The sequence below is a fragment of the Melozone crissalis genome, unplaced genomic scaffold (genome assembly GCF_028551555.1).
Source record: "Melozone crissalis strain CALT ecotype California unplaced genomic scaffold, PUWL_Pcris_2 ptg000016l_1, whole genome shotgun sequence".
Taxonomy (NCBI): Eukaryota; Metazoa; Chordata; class Aves; order Passeriformes; family Passerellidae; genus Melozone; species Melozone crissalis.
This window is the reverse complement of record NW_026535794.1, coordinates 10,723,203-10,750,444: the sequence shown is the minus strand read 5'-3', so window position 1 is coordinate 10,750,444 and position 27,242 is coordinate 10,723,203. Positions and strand designations below refer to the sequence as shown.

The 27,242-nt window shown below is 37.7% G+C and overlaps 1 protein-coding gene across 5 annotated transcripts in view; it reads right to left on the bottom strand.

The window, feature by feature from the left end:
* Positions 1-27,242, bottom strand: part of ZMYND11 (zinc finger MYND-type containing 11) — a 105,960-nt gene that overhangs the window by 27,334 nt on the left and 51,384 nt on the right. For 3 of the 5 annotated variants that reach the window (XM_054273412.1, XM_054273413.1, XM_054273414.1), the window contains exons 3-5: positions 17,080-17,239; positions 4,120-4,164; positions 1,266-1,427 (exon numbers count right to left, since the gene is read on the bottom strand). In XM_054273412.1, coding sequence (XP_054129387.1) covers positions 1,266-1,427; positions 4,120-4,164; positions 17,080-17,239 — 367 coding nt within the window. The remainder of the gene's footprint in view (positions 1-1,265; positions 1,428-4,119; positions 4,165-17,079; positions 17,240-27,242) is intronic. The other 2 variants (XM_054273415.1, XM_054273416.1) reach the window with 2 other exon arrangements.

Sequence of the window (27,242 nt, the reverse complement as noted above, 5' to 3'; positions counted from 1 at the left end):
AGTTCTGTTTTTAACAGAGGGAATATTGAGTAGCTAAATTAAATGCTAGCAATTCAATATGGAGAGATACAGTAAATGTGTTTATTCTGAACAGTTTTTTCCCTGCCACTACTTCCTTTTCATTACTTTCAGCTTCCTTGAGGTAGCCCTGATTTTCTTACTATTTCCCTAAACCCTGAGAGCTCCCTGAGAGGAACCTGCTTTCCTGAGAGCAATCTGAGGCAACAAAAACAGGTTTTGTGTAACTCACTCTAAGGTAACAGCATTCAAAAAGTGCTGTTTTGAAACAAAACACTCCATGTGTTTTCAACAACTGCTTCCCCATCCCACAAAGTGCCTGAAACCTTACATTCCTTGCAGCACAGATCATCCTAAGGTCACTCTGCTGCTCCACTGCTAATCCAAGCTTTTAGCAAAGGAAGTGCCTCTCTCTCCAGCAATCCCAGGCAGAGTGGAAGTGACAGTTTTATGCCTTTCTGTAGCAACAATTTTATCTGAAACATTCATGTGCATTATTCCTTCCACAGGAAGGGAGCCCAGCTCTCTAGGAAGCCTAGTGAAGAGCTCCATTTGGGGAGGTGACACAGAGATGACAACAGCAACAGGTATCATCCTGACCAGAATGTTTCATCTTCTAATGACATGCACACAACATATCTGACCATTCTTGGAAAGTATATAAAAAATGCTTTTTGCTGTCTCACTGCCATACTCATAAGAATAGCATTTTTAAAGAAAAAACAACATAGATATGGATGCCCTGAGTGAAATTCAGATTGCCCTTTTTGCACCAATAGAATCCCCATCAGTAAATGAAAAGCAGGATTTAACTCCATGTTTTTGATTCTAACCTCATCAGTAACATGATTGTGGCTTTGTAACATAAAATACCATTCCAATAAAATATTAAGAATGCAAGTCATCAAAATACAAAAATGATTCATTAAAACAACATTAAGTAAAAACAGTAGCATCTTATACAGCAATGTGTTTACTCTTGTTGAAGGTTCCCACACTTTACTGCACTCAGGTGCACACTCTGGCACAGGGTACTGTGCAAGTAAAACTTGCTGGAGTCTTCAAAAATGGCCATCTGCTACATGCACCACATTTTGGTACCTCTGTACAGATGCTCTAGGTATGTACCATCATTTCAACATTCAGTTCTTTACCCAATAACCTGGCCAGACCATCTGGACACCTTCATCAATCTATTAATGAATATCAATCCTCTAATCAGCACATGAAATCTCATAGGTACTCACCCTGCAAACTGGGCACTGCCAGTGACTACTGCTGTCTCTAAGCCTGAACTCATCAGACAAACACTTGGAATGATACACACGAAAACACAGGTCACATATCAACACCTCTCCAGGCAAATGGCATTCAAAACAATACCAGTCATGATTTTCTGTTTCCCAGTCCTACAAAAAATACAAAATATTTTGGTATGATATTCTGTCAAAATCTGCAGGAACTAAGAACAAAATTGATATGTCTTGAAATCCAGCAGCAATTAGACATTAAAAACATTTTTAAGAAGTGTATAATGTTTAAAAAACAGGGGAAAACCTACGTGCTTAAAGATCTTCATCAATTTAATACACACTAACTCCAATAGAATATGAATGCCAAGTTTTAATTTTTTCAATTGTCTGATTAGTTAAAATTTCAAATATGAGCTCTGTCCACAATGAAAAGTGGGTTTGTTTTCTACCTTTGTGTGAAGCATTTGTTGACCTCTCTGTGTTAGATTGCAAACAAAAGTTTGTGCACCTCAACAGACCATACCTATTGGACTATTTCCCTTAGTTTGATTGTTACATAGTATTTTCAACTGTAATTTTTTGAAGGGTGGTCCCTTCCAGTCTTTACTCTCTTAAAACTGACAACTTTTCAGCATCAAAGTGTTGAGTTACAAGAAATAAATGAAATCATGAACCAATTACTGCAAGAAATGTTTCTGCTAAGCAATCCCAATGCAACTCAAAACATATAAAATGTTTCACTTGCCCTGCTCAATAGCACCGGGCTCATTCCTGACATGTTCTGCAGTAGACAAAGGATATGGTTCTGCTGATGCACAGGTGTCTTTAATATACTCTTCCTTGAAAATTCACCCCCAACGGCCAAATTCTGACCTTTGAAACATGTGCACAAGCTTGGCTGAAATAAATGAGAGCAGCATGCATATAATTTGGAGGCAGAATTTTGCTCTAGGAATCTGTAGTTCTAAAACCAAGCAGAATTGCCAGTGGCCACTGTTAAATGTTTATGTTTGTTATCTGAAATGCCACAGTTTTCTCTACACTTAGAAGACAAAATAGCTGTCATATCTCAGATAAAACTCCCAATGCCTTTTCATGTCAAATGTCACTTTTCAATGGGTTCAGATCTCTGAAAAAACTACTCCTATTCTTCAATACATTATCTTGATAAAAATCTGATCAAGCCATTTTTAATGTCATGTTGTAGAGGTGGAGTTAGCAATTCCCACTGACTGCCAGAGCTGGCATTTGCCTGATTTTCATTATGCTGTGCCTGGGCAGTGCAGTCCTTGTGTGCAAGGTCTCCTCCAGTGTGAGAAGGGCCACGCTCAGGTGGTGCCTCCAGTCCCTTGTGCTGGGCATAGAACTCTCTGACCAGAGCCCCCAGGAACACAAGAGATTTGGGACAGCCCCAACCCAGACTGCCTGCACTAAACTCGATGTACCATGAATGTTGGATTGCAGGGCTAGCAAGTTTAGAGGGGGAAAAACCACCCTATGAAATCTTAACCAGTGATTTTTTGAACTCAGAACTTTGCCCTCCTTTGTTGTGCAGATTAACAGTGTAACTTGACCTTTTGTCCTTTCTCCTCATTTCATTTTACTGGCAAATTATGTCAAAATGGCATAAAACCACCAAATTTGGGTAAAAGAACACATTCTTGTTTCACCAAATCTTTCCCCTTCCAAAATCCGTGGCTGTGTACTTTGGGAGCCCTTTCTTTAGGATATTTTGTAAACAACTAAAGATACTGCATTGTTGGTGTACTTGATTTGCCTGTAGACTGAGAAAAATCAGGATAAAGTAGTATTTTGTACTTAATTTATATTAACTGTATGTAGAAAATAAAAAAAAAAAAATCAGGTGGCACTAAAGGGCCGATTAAGCAAGAAAAATAATCAGTTTTGGTTGAATGTATATTTAGATAAAAATTAAACTGAGAAACCACAAGAGGTCCTGAAGTTTCACCACAGAATCAAGATTCCAGGATTCTTAATTTTTGTTTGTGTTAGTTACGTATTCGTATCTCCCAGATATTCCATTGTTAAGAAATATGCTGGCAAAGAGATGTGGAATTTCATAAACATACGGAAATATATTTGCTGGCAAGAAAAACCATCCACTCCAGCCAGAAACCATGACGTTAAATAAAACAGCAGAGGAGGCTTCCTTCAGTATTCACACTGTGAATACATTATTTCTAAATGCAAGGATTTTCACAGAAAAAAAGTTTTAGTTTAATGCAGTATATTTAGTGCATAAGTATACATAAAACATTAATTTGTGCAATATATTTGAAAAGCTAGTTTAAAAAAAAGATTTAAAAAGGTACATAACCTTTGTGGACAACTGCCCTATTGACTTCAATAGCGAGGTCAGAGGCAATAGTTTTCCTCCAACAGCAATGAAATGTTGGTTATTGCTCCTCTCGGTTTACCTAAGTGTGAGCGGGAGGGGAACGCGCTCCCAGCACTTTCTCTATGTGTTTACTCATTTATTTTCATGCAGGAAATGGGATTGTTTTAGCCGCGCCAGCTCCGGCTGCTCGGGGTCGGGCAGGCCGGGCCGCCGGGGCAGCCGCGGGCTGCAGTTCCCGCTCGCACCGCCAGGTGGCGCCGGGCGCTCCCGCAAGCGGCGGCCCCAGCAAGGGCGGCCGCGGTGACAGCGGCGACATCGGAGCGGCGCCGGAGCCCGCCCGACACGCGGGGCGCGCACCCTGCTCGGGACCGGGAGTGACATGGATGATGGTGGTGGCTAAGAGAGCAAACTAAGCTAGCCTAATGGAAGACAGAAACGTAATAGAAAATATGACAGAATTCAAAACCACATAGTGCAAAAATTGTTCACCTTGTTTTTTGCTGCTGTCTGGGAAAAAGGCTGCATACCGTAGGCCTTTCAAAATAAAAACAAAACAAACTTTGTATCTATACTGTAAGCCATCTGGTTATCAGGATATACACAAGGCTAGAAAGAATTCATGCACAGTGACCAGGAAATCAATCTGTTAGTTCTAACTTCTGGTTGCATACATTTCCTCCTGCATTCCTGGAATGCTACCTGACACTTTCACCACATTTTATTTCTTTAAAATATCCCACGTACTTATATGATTAAAAGAACCCAACACCCATCATTCTTATCCATATACACACCCACCACCAGGCCAATTTAAAAATCATCAAGAATATTAATGATTGTTAATTAATGCACCCTCTTTGATACATAAACGTTCTCTGGGCATCTAAAAAAAGATCCCTCTAACATAATTTACTGCATAGGGAATTGCCCCACCAAAAGCAAAGCAACACCTTTGCAGCACATTATCGAAGGTTAGGCTATCACTTCATCAATAAAACTCACAGTCCTTGTTTGTGTATAAAAGGTGAGACATTTTCCCAGGGCCATGCAGGCTGAGGAAGGCTCTCCTCCACAGGGACTGAGTTTCCTGGAGCAGGGAGGGAAGGGCTCCGGGGTCACTGTGCTGCAGACAAAGGGAATCCTCTGCCCAAGTTCAGCCCGGCCCCGAGAGGGAGCGGATTTGGCAGCAAAGCTGCAGAATCAGATCCAACAGAGACCTTCCCCCTTGGTCCTGCCCAGCTGCCCGCTGCATTCATGGATCTATGCATAAACAAATGGGTTTGGGGGACTGTGCAATAGCCAGAGCTACGCTCTGTTAGGCAGAGCGGGTATCTTGCAATCATATGGGTCACACGTGGTCACTTGGTTCTTTACATTCAAATCTGTCAAACATTATATCATAAAGGTCACTTTGCACTGACATAAATAGCTGAGGTTCACTCGGCAACGTGAGTGAAGCACTGCAACAATTTCAAAAATACATCTTATGACCGGCACATAAGCTTACTTTTCTTTGTCATTTGTCTTAAGTAGGCTGTTTTAAAGCAAATACATACATTTATTCTGGAGGTACAGAAAAATAACATGGGATAGAAAATGTCAGGCTATCCAGAGCATTTGACAATTTAAATACAGATAAACCCAACAGAAAGGAATGAATCATCATGTCGTAGCCTTTACTGTAAAATAAAATACAAAGTTGTTGTCAAGGAAAGAATAATTTTAGTGCACAAAGAAAATGTCCATTATAATGCAAATGTACAGGGAAAAGAAATGCTTACTCATTAGTAATGGAGATTTACTTAGCTGTAATTGAAATAGGGAATCTGTATGTTGGAGAATGTGACATCCTGCTGTACAATTAGCATACCATTAAGTAGGAGATGTGAAGCACATACTGACAGTAAAATTAACAATAACTTAGAGGTCACAATTGTAACTATTAGGTCACTTCCATACCACAGCAAGCCCGTAATTATTGTAAAAAAAAGATGTTAAAACAAGTAATACATTTTCATTTTCATATAAATTATATGTAGGTATAGCACATGAAAACAGTATAACCTCCTTTCTTAGACTTTGTCTAAAAGGACCACTTTGCCTTTTTATAATGCACATTCCATTAACATAGCTCATTTCTTACCTGTTAATCTGTTTTCTCCAAGTCCCTTAATGGTAGCCCAGATACTCGGTATTAAGTCACTCTACTATCAGGTGGAGAGAGGAAAAGGGAGGGGGGAAAAAAGCAAAACTCTATTCATGAAACTCCCCCTTATGGGGACTTGCTGATTTCACACAGTTGAACTAGATTTCCCAAATAATCCAAATTATGGATATCCTTTGGACCCAACCAGTAAGCTAAAAAAAAAAAAGGGTCATATAGATGGGAAAGACAGTTATAAGTCAGTTACCCCTTTGGCACAATGATGTTTATTTACAAATAGTATGCATATAGTTCTGTTGACCTAAATTCAACACGAAGCAAATGAAGGAAATAATTTCCCATGGAGTTCATGGTTCCCAGCATTTCCTGTGTGGCACTTGTCCCATAGCACTTTTTGCACTTTTTTCACCCCCCAGGTGTTCTGTTTTAAATGATTCTCCAGCATTTCCTTTACGTGTGTGCTGCTGTGGTGTTCCTCTCTCTCCCCCCTACATCCCTGAACACACAGCTCCTTCCAGATCACTGGATTTTCATTCAGACCCACCTGTGCACAATCTCATTGTCAGCCCTGCATGGTGTCTATGCTTTAACAGTCCCTAGAGCTCCAGCTGCCCAGTGGGTGCAGTTTTTCACTAGTTTAAAGGAAGAGTATTAGCAGATACACAGTAGATTTCACCCACCGTGTAACAGTTTTGGTCTGTCACAGTGGTGGAATCTAGAATGGCAACAAGGTCCATGCCAGCAGATAGAAGTAACTTAAAAAATATAAATTATTTAAAAATAGTAGCATGTGCATGCTACATTTATTTCAAGTAATTTTCATCACCAGCCTAAGACTTTAGTGTTATCTTTTCATGTTTATTTCATAACCCTTTAAAGAATGTCAATAAATGAGTTCCTACTATTTCTCAGTTTCCCGTTTCTTTAACATATAATGAGATAGGCCATGCCCAATTTAAAGATATAATTTCTGAAGCAAATGTTCTGTATTCTGATATTTTAGGATTTGGGAACAGCCATAAGGAACACTTCCATCTCTTCTCACCTCTATCAGCTTTAAAATCAGAGTTCTTCACATTTTCCCCTCTTCAACTAAGAGAGAAGCTTTTAAAATCTTGGGTTTTGATGTCAAGGTTTCTTTGCTGGCCTTCAATAACTCTTCACTGGAACCCAACAAAATTGACTACCAGTCCATATCAAGTAGAAATATACACTGAAATAAATGCCTCACAAGAATGATGTTCTTTTTTTCCACATCTTCGATTTTGCTTAGGTTTTGCAACATGCATCCATCATCATCTGCTGTTGGGAAGTAATTCCTATCTTCTCTACTTAATCTTTCATATTTCAAACTTTCTGCTGTAAATTAAAAGCTTTTATTATATAAGAAATGGTGGTACTGCATTCTAGCATGGATGGATCTACCATTTCATTACTCTCCTCTGGTATCCAGGTCCTCTCTTTAAGAGGACTCAGAGTATGCTGCAGGAACCTAAGCCCCCACTCACATTAAACAAAGCAGCATCTATTTCTGTCTAAAGACATTTTCCATTCTTAATAAATCAGTTCCTTTCTGTCTTTTTCAGGCAGCATCTGCTCCATCAAAGCTTTCTCAATTAGACATGAGCTTTACTAAAGGTAATTGCTAAAACCTTGCAGTACATCTTTATGACTCACAGCTATCAGGAACCACAGTGGGGGTGCACTGCCTGTGAGACTTCTGTCCTCCAGTACAAAACCTGAAGAAATGCTTCAAACTTCTACATTTGCTGCAAATAGCTACTGCCCACTTCATTTATCTGTTTTTTATTTCTCTCACAGTGTAAACACTGGAATCCCTGCCCCACACAAAAGGCAACCTGAAACAGGCTTGGACAGGAACTCCAGGGTTGTTAACAGCCCTGAGGAGCTGCAGAAATGCTAAACCAACATTTAGCTCAGCTTTGAAATGCCTCCCTTTGCCCATCTATCCACTGCTTTTGCAATTCTGTTCAACTTCCAAGTAACTGCTCTGTACTAAGAGGAGTTTTACAAAGAGTGGCTGATTATCTGTAGAGCTGCACAGATGGAAGCCTTACCCCTTCTTTTTTTTTTTTCCAGAGAGTTCAAGTGGATGTGGTACGTGCACACTGGCCTCTATTTTAAACAGGCTCTATCTCATTTGGCACAGCAGCCTGTAAGGAATCTCCAGCTTATCAGGGGTCTCTGGCAGATTTACTGGTTTCCACTCACACATCACCATGCACCAAGTAATACCTGGGTGGAACAAGCATTATGTGTTATGGAACATCATTCCCAGTGTTTTTTCAAATGCAATGGGGACACAGTGTGTGTTTTCCACCAGAGGCCTCAGTCTGCTGTGAGAGCAATCTCCTTACTGCCCTTTGGTCAGTCTTCTCTTCGTGCCACACGCCTGGCTCCATCTATTCTTTAGCAAATATGAATCCTCCTGTAAACATCCTTTCAGTAGCCTACAGGATCTGCTTTTATCTTTTCATCAGAACAATGATGAAAAGGTTAGGCTTCAAACTGAGGAAGGTGTGATTAATTCCTTGATGGCTCAGAGGACTTACTCCATCTTTGCAGCAGGTAAATGGTGAGTTAGCTGTTTAATAAAGTATTTCCCTTTCATCACTACTGTAAAGGGTCTATATTTGATCAGGACGATTGCTTTCCAATGATAAAAGTTTCTTAGATCATCACATGCTTTACCTTTAATGCTAAAGCAATGCTTTGGAGTAAATTCAGCACCAAAATAAGCTTCTTTTCTCCCCTGCAGTTTTCCTGCATCCCTGTGTTTACTAGATATATTTCTTCCTGTTTTGCATCTATGTTTTTCCTACTGCTTTTGCTCATCAAAAGTGCTTAGCAAATAAACAAGAATCCATTTCTCTTTCAAAGCCAAAAATACTTCAGCAGCTAGAATCCCTTTGTGAAAATTGTTTCACTTAATATTTTCTTTCTTTTTCCAGAAAACTACTACAGCAGGTAGCTACAATGTGTACTTTTACAGACAGGATAATCTATCCATTCAGATCTGTTGCCTTTATAGATTCTTTCCTTCTCTGACCTGGGCTTTATCTTTAAAATAGATTCCCATAAATTGACCCTTTAGGGCACTTCATAGGTACTCATTATTCATATTTTATCACAAAGAAGTCCAAAGTTATTATGAATTCATATGTCCTCACAACTACTGAGGCATCTTGCTTTATTTCAAATGTATTTATTTATTTATTTGTTAATTGTGGCCAAGGTTTTAGCATCTCAGCAATTAATTGGAATTTCTTGTTTTACATGGTTTTTAAATTCTCTTATTTTAGAAACCCTTTCTATTCTAAAAAGAACCAACACAAAACCATCAGACAGGGCAGAGATCAAAATCTCCTTCTCCATAGTTCATGTATTTATGAGCTTGTAACAATCCATTTCCATTTTCTTCACTGGTAACTGCTTCTTCTTCTGATGCACTGATGCAGGAGGACTCAGGTTCCACATCCTCTCAGAACTCTTCTGGCTTTCTTTCACTGAATTTAATCTAATTAATTTATTGTCAGTTTGTCTTAGAAGTCTTGAGTTTCTGGCAGAAACCACCCAAATCTCTCTGGATTCCTGCCAGGAAAGGTAAATTTTTATTCACCTTCCCACCCTGCAGCCACTTTATTGACAATTTGGGGTGATAGGTCCCAAAGTACAGAGCCAGATTCTAGCTCCCAATGCTAAAGAATTTAGTTTTTTCCAAGAAGTGTAGTAACATGTCAGCAGCCAAACTGACAGCTTAAACCCCTGTCACACTTATCTGCTCAGCCTATGAGCTGTGCTCCTGAAGTAATGAATAAATCTCAATTTCCTTCCCAAGAATATCATGTTTGGGTAGTAGCAGTGTACACATTATTTAAGGTGAGACAATAAAAGCCTTCTCCTCCAGGATATTAGAAATAGAAAATAATTTCAAGTGAACTGTTTTTTTCTTTCTTCATGTTCCAAGCAAGTTCAAGGTTAATAGAAACTTTCAACTTATCTCCTCAGAAACTGGATTCACTCTGCTATTAATGTCACAATTTTTGACTCAGGTTGAGCCAAGAGGAGGTTTGTAGGCTATTTTCATTAGGAGGATAAATCAGTGATGGAGTGAGGAATTTATCAGGCACAATGCATTTTATGTCCACATTAAGGTTTTGTTCCCCTAGAAAGAAGGTAAATCCAGACCAGAAATAAACCATCTCTTTGCTTGTAGTTCCAAGTCTTCTTTCAGGAACTGTGCACAAACATGGTCTTCTTCCGTTTTCTTGCTTAAAATACATTTACATTGCTTCTCTGGTCTTATTTTGTAGTTTTTCTTTAGGCTGATGTTTCAGCACACACAGAAACCAACAGCAGAACCTCCTACACAGGTTCCTTAAATCTCTTGTCCATGTGTCCTGTGCTGTAGGTGTGGCTGATATTGTTTCAGCTGTCAGTTGATAGAAAGGCATGGGGACTGCATTTATTGTGAATTAAGCATGAATATTAATAAGCTCAAACTGAATGAAGTTTCATTCAGTGACCAACATGACACAATAATAAAAGATTCAAATCAGTTGCCAGAGATACAGAGCATTTTGAACCCACAAAATTAATAAAAACAACACTACTAGGTCAGGGTGGGCACAAAAGGGGTAGAAAAAACCCAAGATGTACATTTTTAAAACAAACTCTAGACAGACGATGTATGTCATTATTCTATTAGCACAATTTCAATCCCATGATGGAACCTTTCTCCAGACTAGTTTGACTAGTTTACGTCAAACTCAAAGTTAAATTCTCATTCTTAAGAACATCCTTTCAATCAGAAAAGAACATTTTGTGAAATCTGTGAACATTATCAGTATCTCAACTCCAGAATGGAGAGTGAAAGCCTCAAAGAAGAACACAGCACTATATCAACTGAATTTTTAAAAGTCAAGTTGGCAAGGCTGAGAGAGCCAAGTGAAGATGCTGACAAGGTTGTTTCACCAGTTTAAAAGAAGCAGCATCTCTCTGCAGTCAGATGGAGTCTACTAGTGTCACCTTCAGTAATGTGAAGTTCCTGCAAACATTGTGAACTCCCTTTCCAGAGAACAAAAAATAAGGATGAGCAGAGGAGAAGGAAGAAATACCCCTGAACAGATGGGAAGAGAAAAACAAGATTGGAAAAGGAATGCAGAGAATTGCTCACTATTCTTAACCCTTCTAGAGGCAGCAAGAACCACTGGAATTGCTGTGGGGCCATTCTCAACCTTAATGCAAAGACAGAAGAGGGTCTTGGCTTTAATGCAGAAAGAATTTCTCTTCTATGAGTTGGGAATTCAGAATTCTAATCCACTTCTCTAGGATAAAATAGCCTATACTTTGATTTGACGATTTCAATATATTTGCTTTTCTGAACTTTCACAAATCCACTTATTTTTAGTTTATTAATAAGCAGAATCACATCTGCAGTTTGTGACAATAATTTGCAAGAAAAATCATTGCATTTAGCACATGAAGGATTGATTTCATGGCAGTCTTTTGGAAAATTAAGTTCTGAATGGTGGGACCTTAAAGGATGGAAAGACAGACAGAAAAGATTCAAAGAATGTCAGAAGCTCATCATCCTTGAGTGTTCTTGTGTGACCAGGCTGGTATGTGGCCTGACCTCAAAGCCTCCTCATACTCTCCCTGATGTGTGGTAATAAGGGATGGAAGCCGGTTTGAATTTTTTCTCTCACAGGATCAATCATTAACTCTTTGCATCAGTGAATCCCAAACTGTAAAGAACACTTGCACTTTCACAATAATTGAGTATTTTCCAAGAAGAATGTTCCAGGAATCTATCTGGAACATTCCAGCCTGGAAAATTCTCAATTTGTTCAATATGTAAAAAATATGAACTAATATGGCATGGGCTATGTTTGGCTTTGGATCAGTGAATTTACACAGGACTTTACATTAAAGGCAATATGGATGGATAAGGCAAACAGAGAATTTTTTAAACACTGAAGAAGATTTTTCTTCATTTGGTGTGACATGTTCTTCCTCTTTGTGCTCTTCAGTTGTAAGGGCTCACATGATGAAGGCACTGGCTGTCACTATTGCTGTTTCATATTATCCTTCTGCCCCAAACTGAAAAGAATGGGATGCACATTAAAACCATTCCTCAGCCTAGTTATTTAGAACTGGTAGCTATTCAGACTGGTTTTGGATTGAGGTTTGGTTTTGTCTGTTGTTGTTCAGGGATTTTTTATTATTTAAAATGTATTTTTTGTACAGAAAAGATTCAAACTCTCACAGTGACAGTTCTTAAGCTTTTTACAATTATCTTCACATTTATGGAGACTCAAGATGACACAGTCAGTTCAAAAAACAGCTTCTGGCTACCAATACTGACCTAGCATGGAAAAATCAATATAATTACAAAAGCAATTAAGCATGGCAAGCAAGGAATCAAGCCTTTGCTCAATCTAAAGTAATTTAGATTAACACAAACATAACAGCCAAAAATTCTCCTTCCTCATAGACTGATCCCAGTAAAATCAAACCTGCAACACATCAAATCACAAAAATAACTGGGTGTGTGTCTAAGGTCACTTGGGTTAAAAAAATCACCTTCAAGACTCACAGTGCTGACAGTGGGTTACAACAAATGTTACAATGATGGGAATACAGACAGAGTGGAGAGATGGATTATTTAGGCAGCCTTGTGACTTGGAAGTACCTGGAGTTGCTCTGAGCAAGCACCAGTACTTTCTCAATTTAAAATACCAGAAAAATCCCCAGAAATGAATTAGCACATTGAGAATACATGTTTGTGTTGGGGAAAAGCAAGTTGTATCTCTAATGTTTTCTAAAAGCAGGAAAAAGCAAGGGAACTTCCCCTCCAAACACTGTGCTCTACACTAAACTCAGACATCTTTAGAGGGAAGAATTGGAAAGGCAATAATTTAGATTGAGAGAGGACCAAATACACAGTAAAATGACTGTAACTGAACCCCACAGCCAGAATTAACTAGCCAGAAGAATTGCTGCCTCTTTCTATAGGCAATCAATTAAATGATCAGAAAACAGAACTCTGTAAAATAATAATCTCTTGAAAATATAATCATCTGTTATGCATTCTTCAGTAAAGAAATAGCTCACAGTGCCTTAAGTAAGTGTGAAGCCTCACTCTTCACATCTCATTAGAGACTTTGGCCACTATGAAGCATTTTTAAACCATATCAGTATTGTGGGGTATGTTGCAATCAGATGCAAACAATGAACCCCTGTTATGAACACATCTCTATCTTAGAAGAGCACAATATTGTTTGGCTTCATGAACACAGGAAAATTGAAATTATACATTCATAAAGCCTCTCTCTGGGTCAGAGCAGCTTTATGACTTTAATCATGAAGGGAAGAATTAGCACATTAAATGCTCAAAATAGCTCAGTGCACAGTCTGTAGAAAAATGTGAGTAAGACAAACTAAATCTAAAAACTGCACCTAACCCCCCCATTAAGCCATTAGTACTTAAATTCAATTTCTTTCCTTGGGGTTAGACACAGTACTATGTTACACAGATAGAAGTACATGAAATCATGGCAGAACAGAAAATAGTAATAATAGGTAAGAAGATTCATTCTTATTTTCTTGAAGAACTGCCTTTCCTTTTTATCTTATCAGGTGCATTCAAAACATAGTTAACAGCACTGATTTACAAATTTTTTTCTAAACCCGCAAGAAGAGCAAGAAGACTTTTTTTTTATGCTGTTAATAAATAGCATGTCCAAATTCCAGAAGTTCTGTGAGAAACAGAAATAAAGCATTTAGAAAAAAAGAAAAAAGTAAACTTCCATTACCAGACTTCAGGACTGACATTTCCCTTGCAAGGCAAGAAGCTGAAGAGATTTTGTTCAATTGTATAATGATGCATCAACAAACAGAAAAATGCAAAATTCCTAACTAAAATCCTGAATAAAAATGGAAAATAAATTCTTCTCTCATTTATTTTGTGCAAATGCATTAATCATCGGCAAGATAAGAAAGCCTGTAAGATGAGAACACATTTTGAAAATGTGCAAAACATCTGGGAACATGGCAAATGAGCAAACAAAATGAATACCTGCACAAGCCCTGGAGGTATAATATTTGCAGCAAAGCTCTTGTTTAGGTACCAATCCCTAAATGTCAGTTGGAATACAGTACATTTTGTTACCAACTCGACATTTTAAATTTAGTAACTTACATAAAAATATTTCTCCCACATGTATCTGACAGAATAATTTTACACTCTTAAATCCAACCATTCTTGTTTTTTTTTTTTTTTTTTTTCATTTTTTCTGAACATTAATTTTCATGAGCTGTCCCTTTTGGAAGAACCTCCTGATGCCCTCAAATTGTTTTGTCTTTGTACCTCAGCTTGTCTTTTGTATATTACTAAATATGTGAGGTTTTGCTAATTTTTTTTTTACCATAGCTTCAACATGCTGCTAGAACAATGAGAGCAAAGTAGTATAATTTTTCTGAAGGCTAAGGGTAACCCTATCAGAGATCATGTCCTTAGTGCATAGATCTATCATTATTCAACCCATTGGATAGGGCAGATGTTTAGAAACCCTTAAGCAAGCATCATAGATTATCAAATTAATCTTTTCCAAGTAGACCTGTGTTTTCATAATCTCTATACTTTCGATTATTGTCACTATTTAGCCATCAGTCTGTAGTCACCATCACAACCAGTACTTTCAGGTCATGTGGCATCCTCTAGTCAGGCACCTCTTACAGTAACAAAGGTGCTCAGCAGTTTTGTGGCCAAGACCAGTAATCTTTTCACCTGCTAAAATTCAGATCCAAAACTTCAAAAGTGTAAAAAATCACCAAGCAAACAGTCAAATAAAAAGTAGGGGGAGGGATGATAAGAATGTGTCCCTTTGCTATCTCCTTGGAGCAGCCTGTGTTTGCTGACTTCTACTGTGGTGCCAGGAAAGAAGCCAAAATCCAAAAGCATTCCCGCACTGGTGTCAGTGGGTGGTTGATTGGTTTTTAAGTCTTCTCTTTCCTGTTTTGAGCTTTCCAAGTTCCAGTAGTACCAGTCAAACTAAATTTGACAATTAGGTCAAGGGTCTGTAAGTGCAAAAATTTGAGCCTGAAATCCCTATTTTAACATTAATACTCTGCTTCAAAGAGTTCCATCTCCTCCAAGCGCACCTCCAGAAAGAATTCTGTGTATTTGTCCTCACTGAAATGTAACTTGAGTTCATGGTCCAACAGTCATTAGTACCAGATTTGAGCAGTGCTGAATTACAAAGAAGTACAAACTGCCTCTTGATCAAGTGCAGACAAAGCATCTGTAAAACTACTTCTGTGTCCAAAGCAGAGAACATCCCAAACTTGATGGTTTGCACCAGTTGTCAGAGAATGGAAAATACTTGATCTGATGGCGAGTGATGACAATGACACTTTGTTACTCATTAAAACTTTCTGAATAAAAGAACAAAGGGAATGACTTTATACCAAGTCAATGTGTTTTGCTTCATCTGTCTGCAGCATTTTGATTCAGTATTAGGAACAAAAAGTTTAGGTTTGGGTATGATTGAAACATGGCCTGGATCAGAAGCTGATTTTTATTTTTGCAGAAAACTGTTAAGTCAAGTGTGGTGTTCTGAACTACTGAGACAGCCCCACACATATGGTCACAGCCCAAAGTATCAGTGCTTAGCAGTAATACTGAAAATGCAATCTGCATCTAACTAAAGGGTTATTCATAATGTGACTTGAACAGCATCTTCAGTCAAAGATATTTTGTGCACAGACATAAAATAATTGTGCAATTCTAATGACTCACTGGGAATTTACAGGATATAAATTCTTTCAAGTTTTGTTAAACAAATGTTGCTAATAAGCAGCAGGAACATTATTTGAATGATTATATAAGAAATGGCTATTGTGAGGCATTTTGATAATTTTTTTTCCTTTCTCTTAGCAATAGAGGAAGCAAACACACAGCATACTTGAGATAATCAGAGATCTCAGGCTTTATGTCTTGTTGAGTCTACACAGTTAATATCATTCTAAACAGATAAAACTCATGTAAGAAATACCTAAAAGAGCTGAGCTGGAGTTTTGAAACGTTTCCTAACAGGGAGAACAGTAACATACCCTTTAAAGGTTCCCTTGAGGGCTTCTAATGAAATTAGAATGAAAATCTTAACAGAGACATAATGTACATTAAATACAATGCATTGAAATTAAGGTATTTCAATACTTTTCACTTGTGTAAGTGAGATAATTTTGATGATAATGTTTTCTGTTATGGATGTTGCTTGTTTCCACAAAACCAAAAACAATACATGTTTCACTGATTACTGATAACTGCAATATTGCAATGAGCATTTTGGTGTTTTTTAGAGTTTTTCTGCATTTCCTCAAAATTTAATGTATTAGCTACATCTGAGACAATGCTGACCCTTTTATCAGTATTTAATGCAGTTTATATTCCAGAGCAATAGTTCCTAGTCCAGATATTTTAAAGCTTTGCAAAACTCTTTTTAGTTAGGAAAATATTGTCTTGTAAATAAAGAGATGGGGCTTCTCAACAAGGCAAAAAAATTGTTCGAGCTTTTTTCCTGGTCTAAGTGACTATCCTCACTTTGTGAGTGGGCTCCACCTCAGCTATGGAGGGATATTAAAAACATGGTTTTTTCCTTTCATGTAACTTTCAACCTATTGAAATGGATTTTAATATTTATGTTAGACATCCAGTGGAACAGTATTTGGATGCCTGTAGCTGATTTGCTAAGAAAATCCTTTCTAATTGAATGCCCTGGTGTCCACGATTATCAGTAAAATACATCTTTTCATGCGTGTTTGCACATAACTTTATAATTTTATGTTGCACTTCTGAAAGGGAGTTCTTTGTTCTTCAGATTCACATTGAAGTAAGATTTAAAAGTTTGTGACTTTTTTTTTTTAATACACCATGTTTGGGATTTGAGAATGTCTGAGGATTTCAAGTAATACCAATAATATTTAATGTCTTCTGTACAACTGTAGAAGAGAATAAAACATAAAAGTGAGGCATAACCCAGCAAAGGACTTTGCCAGTTTTTCATAGCAGAAAACTCAGAGTTCAAGAGGAAAGAGCTTCTATGGAATAGAAAAGGTTAAAAAAAATTTAAGAGTGCATTACTTCCCTGTTCACAAGCGCCAACACAGAACCTATAAATAGTTTGAAATATAAATGAAAACAAGTTTCATGCTAAGATATCAGAAATCGTGATTTATTTTCTCAAAGACTTTATACTCACAATCTCATCTCCTGGCAACCAATATCCTTCTTGTTCAATACCAGCTTTTGACCCTTTACACCCCACGGTCAGGGTTTCCACAATGAGACCATCCTTGACTGCTAAACTCAGCTGACGTGTGGTTTCTTTTGGATGCATACCATGGACTCGAGACATGTACCTGCACACAAAGCACAAAAGTCTCTTAGTGTTAGTTTTAAATTATAAAATGTGTCAGCAAAATATACACATTTTAAAATGAGTTAAAACAATACACATTCTAAGTTTTAGATTGTTTTTAAACAGTCAAAATTTATATCGCTTCACCCTTTCCCTCGAATCAGTTTTTTTCCTCTTGCAGCTTTCATGTACACATTTAGACAAGTAGTAGCACAGTAAACTCCCACCAAGAAAATCCCAAAATTTACACATATGGTGCTTGGGCTTGTCTCTGCCACATCCATTTGTGCCCTTTAAATTGCTTTAAACTTGCATTTCTCTAACACCTCCTATAGCATAAATACTACAGAATCTACCAATGAATCTCTGTGATGCTTGTGTGTACAACACATTTAAGAAAAATGGAAAATTTATATATCACGTATGAAAACCCAACAGCTCAAGTTACTGTGCTAAGTGGTTTTTCTCCTTTTCTTGAGTCAACCACAATGATCACATTGTGACAAACTGCCTTGGTGAGAAAAAAACCACATGTAGCTTTAACTGTGTATATACATGAGATTCAGCTGTGTAATGTTGACCTTTATCCAGTCTAATTTGCTTCTAGGCCAACACCAAATATTAACTTGAAGTAAACAACATAAAATTATCTTCTCTCAAATAAAGATGACCTCTCTGCCTTAAGGTCATTGCAATTCTGGGTTTTTTAACAAAATTCTGAGAACATGTCTAGAAGTTGCTGTGCACAGAGAGTTGTAGTCAGCAGATACATGAATTGACATGGAACCAATTATTTTGTGGAAAATATTTTCCTACTTATGGATCTCTTAAAGTTACAGAGCTAACTGAATTTCTCTCCATCTTTGTTTCTCCAGGTACTCTGTCTTTACCTGTTTCCCAAGAGAAATCTGTAATTTGCCTGCTTCAAGACAAAGCTGTCAGCCATAGTAGCCTCACCTTCCTGCTTCATAATGAACTACAGCAACCACGATTCCTTTGTGACTGTCATCACAAATACCTTCACAAAAAATGTAATTATGATCACGAGCAAACTCAAGATTTATTTTAAAGCAGCAGCATTGCATTAAAAAAAGAGTTAAATCAGTTCAGATTTTTTTTTAATAACATGGCTGACAGGAATTTTAATGCCTTAGAAGTTACAAACTTACAATAAGGAGTGAGGACCACTCCAAATGGTCAAATCTTCAATCAACCCTTCCCTCTGTAGACATTTGCCTTTCAAACTTCTTACTGTTTTATATAAATAAAGTTTTTCTTTCTTGCTTTCTCTCTTAAGCTTCTGCTGGAACTGGTTTGTGCTAATCTGATATTTTTGTTTTGCTCTAAACTGTATATAAAATAGTATAATAGATTTCTGACTGAGTGTAAGTATATAATTCTATAGAAAATTATACAATAATCAGAGCAGCACAGGACATTTATGAATTTCTGTGTGCGATCAGAGGCATTTACATAAATGCAGCATGTTTGCAGGATCTTGGGGTTTATTTTTTTTAGGATAAAAACTCTTAGAGTCAGATGATGCCATTTCCCATATTTTACAATATTTACCACCACAACATGGTCCAAGCCTAATTGGCGTGTGCATGCTAGCACTGTATAAAAGGTAGGCAACAGATACAGAAATGACAATATTCTGTGCAAGTCTGTGTTCCAAGCTAATATATATGAATATTCTGGTGGTTTCCACATAAAATCAGAAGATAAGGCACTTCAGGTCTGTATCACCTTGGCTGGATGCTCATCTGCCCAACCTGATCCCTCTCTACTTCCACAGAAAACAAAACTCAACATGAGCACCTGTTCAAGTGAGACTAAACACCACAAATAAGTTTTCAAAGTTATCCAAACTCCAAGGTCTGAACCAGGCAGAGACTCAAGTCTATTTACTTCACTTTCAAACAGAGTGCAAGTGAACACCACTGGTCTATAGAAGCATAAAGTGTTGAAGCTTTAAAGCCACATGAAAACAGCTCATTTGCTTATATAATCATGTTACATGTATTTCATGTATGTGTGCACATATGGACATATTTATGCAAACACAACTAGCTTTTTGAAGTGCAAATTATCTTTCTCAACATTTGCTAATGTTACTCTTTTTTTCACCAAATCTCCATTTTTAACTCAGTGCTAACAATATCTCTGACAGAACCACAGCATTCATGTGTCTGTAATGAATTCAATTTAACAGGTCTCAAAATACAAATAGGCTAACTATCATTCTTCCCATTTTACAAATCAGACTCTGAGCACAGAAGTGATTTCCCTACACTTATAGGTCTGAGGACAGAAATCAGGTATTAACCCAGTGCCATAACCCTCAGAGTATCCTGCTGAAGAATCCATGTATTTTGCACTGCACCATCCCCAGTTCCAGAAACAAAGCCCTACCAAATTCTTAAATGTAAGCTACAGGTTTCATGATTTCTCACTCTTATCTCTGAACAGATCAGATATATAATACAAACCAAAAAGCCTGAAACCAACTCTAATCAGCTAAGAGGTTTAATCTACCCATTTCCACTGTGGCAGGTTGTGCACTAGTGAAAAGAGGCACAAGGCTCAGAATCACCCATTTCTCAAATCCAATCTGTGCTCTCCACCAGAGTGAAAGTACTGCTCCCAATTGAACTATCTCCCTATTCTCTCCAGCTGCAAATCCGGAGTAGTAAATTCCCAGTGGCTTTTTGAAGAGTACTTTAGTCAATGTTCAGACTGTGCCACTGGGGAGTCACAAGGGCTATGTTTTCTATTTTTAAAATAAAATGCTATCAGCTTTCACAGCAAAGAACACACATGTAAAGAGAATGGTTTTACTTCAAAGAGTAGAACTACTGTTAGAAAAATGCACCCTCCCCCAGATTTTTACTTTATTAAAACCTGTGAAGTGTACATGACTAGATATTCACAAAGACTAGAAAACAACACTGTAGGGTTTGGATGAAAACTTATCTTGTTTCTTTTCAGCCATAAGGACAGCAGGTAAGCTAAGACATGATAAGGCACAGGACTCAAATCAGAAAAGTTAAATTTCTTTAATAACGAAATGTGAAAAACTGCCAGGACATGAAAATGCTGAAAACACAGAATGAGTTAAAATCCAGCTCAGAGACAGAAAGCATGATGCTTGGAGTCCCAACTACTATGTCAGCCTCATTACTAGACCAGGGAAAACCAATATTGAAATTTTGCCTGTGTGCAGAAGTGACCCCACTAATCCATGGAGTGCAAGTCCTGGCTCTGCATGCACTGAAGCATCTGGCACCAGCAAGTTAAAAAACAAGTATGGGAGATAAAGCAACCCCTGACTGCTGTTTTCAAAAAAAGCTGATTAGCCTTACCTTGGAAACTGGGAGCTGAAGGAATACTGGTTTGTTATGCTCTTGCCCAGTCCTCCATATCAACAGATTTGGGAGTGCAATACAACCCAGCCACAAGAAGTAAAGCAAATACACTCAAATGAGTGAGAATGAGCACAGAGACAAAGTAAAATCCTCTAAATCAGAAAACCAGCCCTAATCAGATAGGGGGCTGAAGAAACCATTTCAAAATACAATTTAACTGTGCTAATCCCTACTATATAAAATGAGGGTCTTTCTGATGAGAAGTGGAGGTTAGGTCTGATAATCTGCATGCTAAATTCAAAATCTCACCAAATGAGGCTGCTTGTCTGCAGAATACAGAAGCAACTGAACTGCTGCTGAAAATCAGAGTGTTTATAGGTCAGTATTTTCTCCATTTATGAACTGGCAATGCAGCTCTCCTTGACATTAGCACAGAAGAATCTAGCAAATCTAGCAAAATTACAGTTTTTGTAATCAACTGCTAACGGCCTAATAATGCATGTTCTCAATTATTGCAACACCACTTGGAAAGCAAAGGATAAGAATCTTTGGCATGGAGTTTGTTCATTACCACCCTTAAGCAAACCTCATTGCCATACCACCAAATGTATATTTAAATGTGGTGACCTTCAGAAACAAAATACTAACAACAGAATCATGTGCATATACATAATAGATGTGTGCATCTGTCTGATGGCAAAAGAAAACCTTTAGAGGAGACTCACAGAGGATAATCATTAACAGGTTTGTAGATTGTATATGGATGTGATGCTCATCTGTATTTAGCCACAAAATACCAATCAGAGAAACATGAGACAGCAATTTCAAACCACTTCAGGACTGCAGATGAACCGTAGTCAGGTGTAAATAGCAATAAAATATTGTCATATTCTTCAGTTTATATTATATATTATTAGTGTTACCCATTCTAAAGTCTGACCACCTCTCAGACACCGCAGGGAGAGCCCAAGGGGTCAGCACACGTGGAGGGGAGGCCTCCAGCAGTTCTCAGGGGGGCCACACCTGCTGTTCACCCCACCTGAGCCACACTGAATACTGGGGAGGAAAGATAGGCAGGGAAACCTGGTACAGGCTCTTCTCTTCACAGCAACAAAATCTCCTCTAACTCATGCCCTACCAGTTGACAACTGGATCTTGCCACCTCCCTTTGCTCCACAAACTGGACCACAGGAGTACCTGATCCACCTCTAAATCACCTTCCTGCCCAATATGTAGGACATCCCAGAAGCATCAAAGTCTGTCAGCCTATCACCAATTCACTCCTAAAACTTCAAAATACTTTTCTCAAATTAGCCAGTGTCTAGTCATAATGTCTTTCTATAAAAACCAAAATCTGTGCTTCATAACACACCTTAAAACTAAAGAAGAAAGTTTGGCTTGAACTTAGGGGTGTGGAGGAAGCAGACTCTAAAGCTGCGATCACCATGGGAGCAAAATAGACACAGAAGTAGCCAGCACTTGCAGGGGATCAGATGGTGAACTTTTCCCCTACAGCTGTCACACAGCTCAGAACTCCTGCCTGGTGCTCTGCAAGACACAGCACGAAGGTAAACCCTGTCTCAAAGACTCAAATCTATATTGCTTCAAAACACAGCATGGCAAAATATCTAACTTTGCTCCCAAAGAGTTCTCCTGAAGACATCTGTGGTTTACTGAGAGGCAGAAAATGGTTTACAGGGGCACTGCTGTACTAGGGCCCAAAAAAGAAAGTTGGAGAAGGGAGGGAGGGAGGGAGGAAGGGAGGAAGGGAGGAAGGAAGGAAGGAAGGAAGGAAGGAAGGAAGGAAGGAAGGAAGGAAGGTTGATTATTTAAGGGAGGAAGCTGACATAGGTATTTTTTAAAAAACCTCAGTTCTTCTGAACTCATAAGGAATAGCGTTTTTAGCCACATGAATTGAATCAAAAGAAAATAACTGAAAAAATGTTACAGCAAGGGTATCTGTACAAGACTGAAATAAAATACATTATCGCAAATAGCTGCAAAAATACAACAGTGCAGCAAGTGTAGGTAGATGTTAATTTTCATGGCAAACTCTGTAATCTTGGTCTGATCAATTATCTCTCTCTATGCTGGATGCCTCCACCCTCCCCAATACAAAGGAAAGCAGCAGCCTGCTGCTGCCAGCAGACTCTGCTGAGCAACTCATCCAGGGATGAGCTGAGAACTGATAAATTTGAGGTCTGATAAACTGAGATCTGATAAAATTGAGATCTGAGAAAATACAGCAGATCCCATTAAACTCAACTGAAAGTCTGCCATTAATTTTAAATGTTACCTACAGGTACATAAAAATGTCCTAGATTCAGGGACAGACCTTAAGGAATAATACATAAAATAGAAGGAAAGCAGCCAAAAATCTGTTCTGAGTTTTATATTGTCTTCCTACCTCTAGTGAGAAATTATGCCTTTTGATTCAGTTTCAGGGCATGACAGCTATTTTATAGAAGGCCCACACATTTCTTTTAAGAGTTTTTTAAAAGTAATTTGCAAATAATAGGCCAGTTGGTCATACTGGAAAAAAAAAAGGTTGAAGAGATGGCTGTGGTTATTATTTTATTTTTAAGAAATACAGCTCCATGACCTAAGAACTTGAAATCTGTGGGCTCAAATCTCAGGGATCCCACAGTTCTCCTTGTGGAAAGCCAGGTGAAGATCAGTGCTCACAGCTGTACCTCAAGGTCTCAGCTCTGAAGCTCAGGTTGCCCCTTTCTACCATGTAGCATCCTGGTACCAATCAACTCCCATAAAACACAGGCTAAACATTAGGAGTATTTGACACAGATATTCCCTGCTTGCCAGAAACTGAGAGCTGGTCTGAGAGCTGAAGACAGCTGAAGACAGCACAGACACACAGAGAGGTGAAACTGGCCACAGTGGGGACACAGCAGTTTGCTTTTGTATTCTAGGATCCTTTTTGATGTGTTAACACATTTTGAAGTTTCAATTATGGATTATATTCACCAAGATGAACACAAGCAAGGCACAATGTTCTTGCTGTGTATTTGTACTCCACAATGAGATGCATGTATATGAACAGGCTGCATTTGATTTCCACTGCACTCCAGATACCCACAGCACAAGCACAGACCACGCATGCACTGACAGCGCTGCTGCCTCTGCAATAAAATACTTCTTACATGATCTACATTTTATGCAGTCCAAAATTCCAAGGATTACAGAGAAATCATGCATTTACTTTTCCCTCTGACATCAGCATCTGCAACATTCATTTTGAAGGCACATATACAAACCAAGCAGGAAATGTTTTTAAAATTTGTTTCATCTCTCCTTTGTAGTCTAGAAAGTCAGAATTTGCATAAATAAAAAAACTAATTTTGTGCAATGTTTCTGTAAAACAGAAAGAATGCTTAAAGTTGATAGTGCAACAGTGAAATCCAGCAGTTCAGCTAAATTCAGATCTGCCTGATGTTTGTGCTGCTGCTAAAAGGAAGCTAAGGAGTGATCTTGTTTGTACATGCTTTAGATATCCCAAGCACCATGCATGCACCTTCAATGGTAATCATCTGGGTCATTTCTGTAAAAAGCACAGTAATGTTAACCCAGGTAATTCCCTGATTCAGTAATTTAAACTCCCACTCCTACAATTTCGCTATACACTTTAGATAGTGTAACCCACCAGCATAACCATGAAAAGCAAATAATTTAAGTACCAAGCCATTCAACCCATACCCAGAAAAATCTCGCCATCACTTTTTTTATGGAGGAACTTATCTACAAAAGGGCTCTACTTCCATTTTTCCATCCTAAAATCCCATAGGTAACACTGCTGGTAATGTACACATGTGTGCACTGAGCATGACTGGCAAACAAGCACCAATCACTCAGGAACACTGCATGCACAGGAACAAATGCTCGTGTAGCTGCAGGGCCACTGCTCCACCCAGCTCCTTTCTTTGGGTGTACTAAAGAGACAAAGTATTACATGACTCACAGTGTAACATCCTAGCTAATACCTTGCAAATGAAATATTTAATCAGCTCATATCCACCATCTCAATTCAAAACGTGTTAAAAAATGAAAATTTGAATGCTTTAATGATTCATTTTTTTAGAGCTTTCTATCCCATTTAATTTCCATTCTTATCTGGGTCAAAATGTTTCTCTTTCTGTTTTTGGGGTTGGGTTTTTGTGCATGTTGCTTTTTTATTTTTGTTAGATTACTTTCAGTCTAGCTGAGTTTCAGAATCATCACTCTGTCACACAAATGTTCACCTTATTGCCATCTAGGGAACAGCACAGCGGCTGGAAAAGCCATCAGGGCAGGGCTGCTGCTCTTGGTGATGATATTGTTTATATGAATGGGAATATGAAACCACAGCCTAAAATAGATGGTATGAGTAGTGCTTTGGAGATCATTCTCTCTCCACTGATTACAGAGAAAGCCTTGATGAGCACTTCAGGTCAGATAACAAGCTGTTAAATGGCCATGTCTCACTCATTTTTATCTCTTACTTCTAATAGAAAGTCACATCTATTTACAGCAAAGAAACCAAACATAAGCTAGAAGTTCCACTTTCAAATATTACAAAGATGTTATGATTTGAGCAAAAAACATAATTGTTGTGACATAAATATTGGTTTGATTTTAATAATTAGAAAGCCTTTTCTGTATTTTTCTGTGTAAACTTACACAATTTCAAGATGAATATTAATAGAAGTATGGAGTACATGAAAATGGGGACAGTGATTTTCAAATCTATTCCATCCCTTTCCTTCTCAATATTCCTACTGGAGCTCATATTTTGCATATATTGTATTAAACATTGAATATTACAACTTTTATAGTAACACAATAAAGACAGTTTAAATGAACATGCATTTATTAACAAACATCAAACAAGAAGTATGGCTGTGGTTAATAACAATGTGTTTGTGCTGTAAGTATGAATCATTTTATTTACTATATTCATGCTCAGCCCAGAGATGACTTCACCTACTGAATCAATGAAGAACATTGACCTCTGAGACAGGAAAAGAAAAATGCCACTCTAGCAATACCATGTAAGAGCATTCCTAAGAGAAGAATTACCAGATAAGGAAAATTGATCAAGCAAAATTCATCAGAACATCTGAGCACCTATTTGTTTTTTGCAGAATGAACTGTAGGAACAAGATGTGCCTACAGTAATATTTCTGATCAAAGCAAATACACAAAAAATTCCACTTCAAGCTCTAGTCCTCAACAATTTATGCTAAACCCTTACAGGTATAATGTTTGCACAGCCTGCTACAGTATGCTTTCCCTTCCCTGTATTCTGCATAAAGCAGGAAAAAAGGCAGTGAGGCTGGAGCAATGTGTCAGTCCCTGGTGAAGTTTTCCACACCAGGCACTGAATTAGTCTTTGACAGCCAGCACTGGAAAGCAGACCCAGCAATCCAGGAAACAACAGGGACAATGTGTCAGTACCAAGTTGAAGGAAAAATCATCCCTAAGAAATTACAAATAACACTGTTTAATACACATGAACTTCTTTTTATGCATTCCTTTAAACAGTTTAATTAATGTGATTAAATAGAATTGTTACACAAATTGAAGAAATAAACTGTATCAACAAAGGAGCTCAATGGGAAAAAGAGTAATTACAAATATACATTATAAACTCAAGATAATACTTCAACCAAATCTACTAATTTAGCAAATTTAATTCCACCACTACTCAGAGTAAATGTAGATAGTTTCTTCATGGGCTTTTAACAAGAAAAAATTACATTTTTTCCTGCAATCCCTGTTTCCACTCTCTTTAGTCAATTATGTCTAAAAGCAGCACTTAAAATGAACCATGAATACAAGTAATATTAAAACTAAATAATATCCAAACCAAAAAATCATTCCAAAATTTTCAACAAAATTAAGATTAAACTCCCTATAAACAGATAGGTCAAAGTTGTATGGTGAATGTATCTATCTACAGGGAACATAGGTGAAATTCAATGAACATATGCCATTGTGAACACCCCTTGTGCAATTAAATCACAATCTTTCATTCATTCTTAAGATTTCTACAAAAACTATTTAGACAAGTTTATCACTTTTCTTTCATCTTTTTTTTAACCTAGGTATTAAAAATCATTATTAGCTTGGTGAATATTTCCTCATTGGTCAGTCTCAGTACAAATTTACAAGCAAAACTGTGTTATGATGCAATAGTAGGTGAGAACCTCCGTACTTTTCTGCACATATGCAGCTCTCAATGTTCTCTTTGTTCCTTTATAAAATATAACTGAGCTTTTGAAAATATAAAACAAATTTAACCTGAATCCATCATTTGACCTCACTGTGAAGCCATCAGTATAAGAAGTTAATGTGTCAAACTAGTCAAGCATTTTGGTGTCCAGCATATTTCTCTGCAATGCATTGCTATGCCTGTAACTGCCAGTTATGGACCCATAATACAATTTTTATATATGACCAAAGTAGTACTTTTATTAAAAATTCTCTTCTTAGGGAATCAAATGATCATTTGTAGACTGGTTTTGTTTTACTAATATAATGATTTTTAACTAAATCAGTCAAAAAATTGCTGAAAAAGCAGAGAAGACTTGTTTTCTGCAGTATGATCTCTGACTAAGGATCTACAGGCCTTAAAACTCCAAA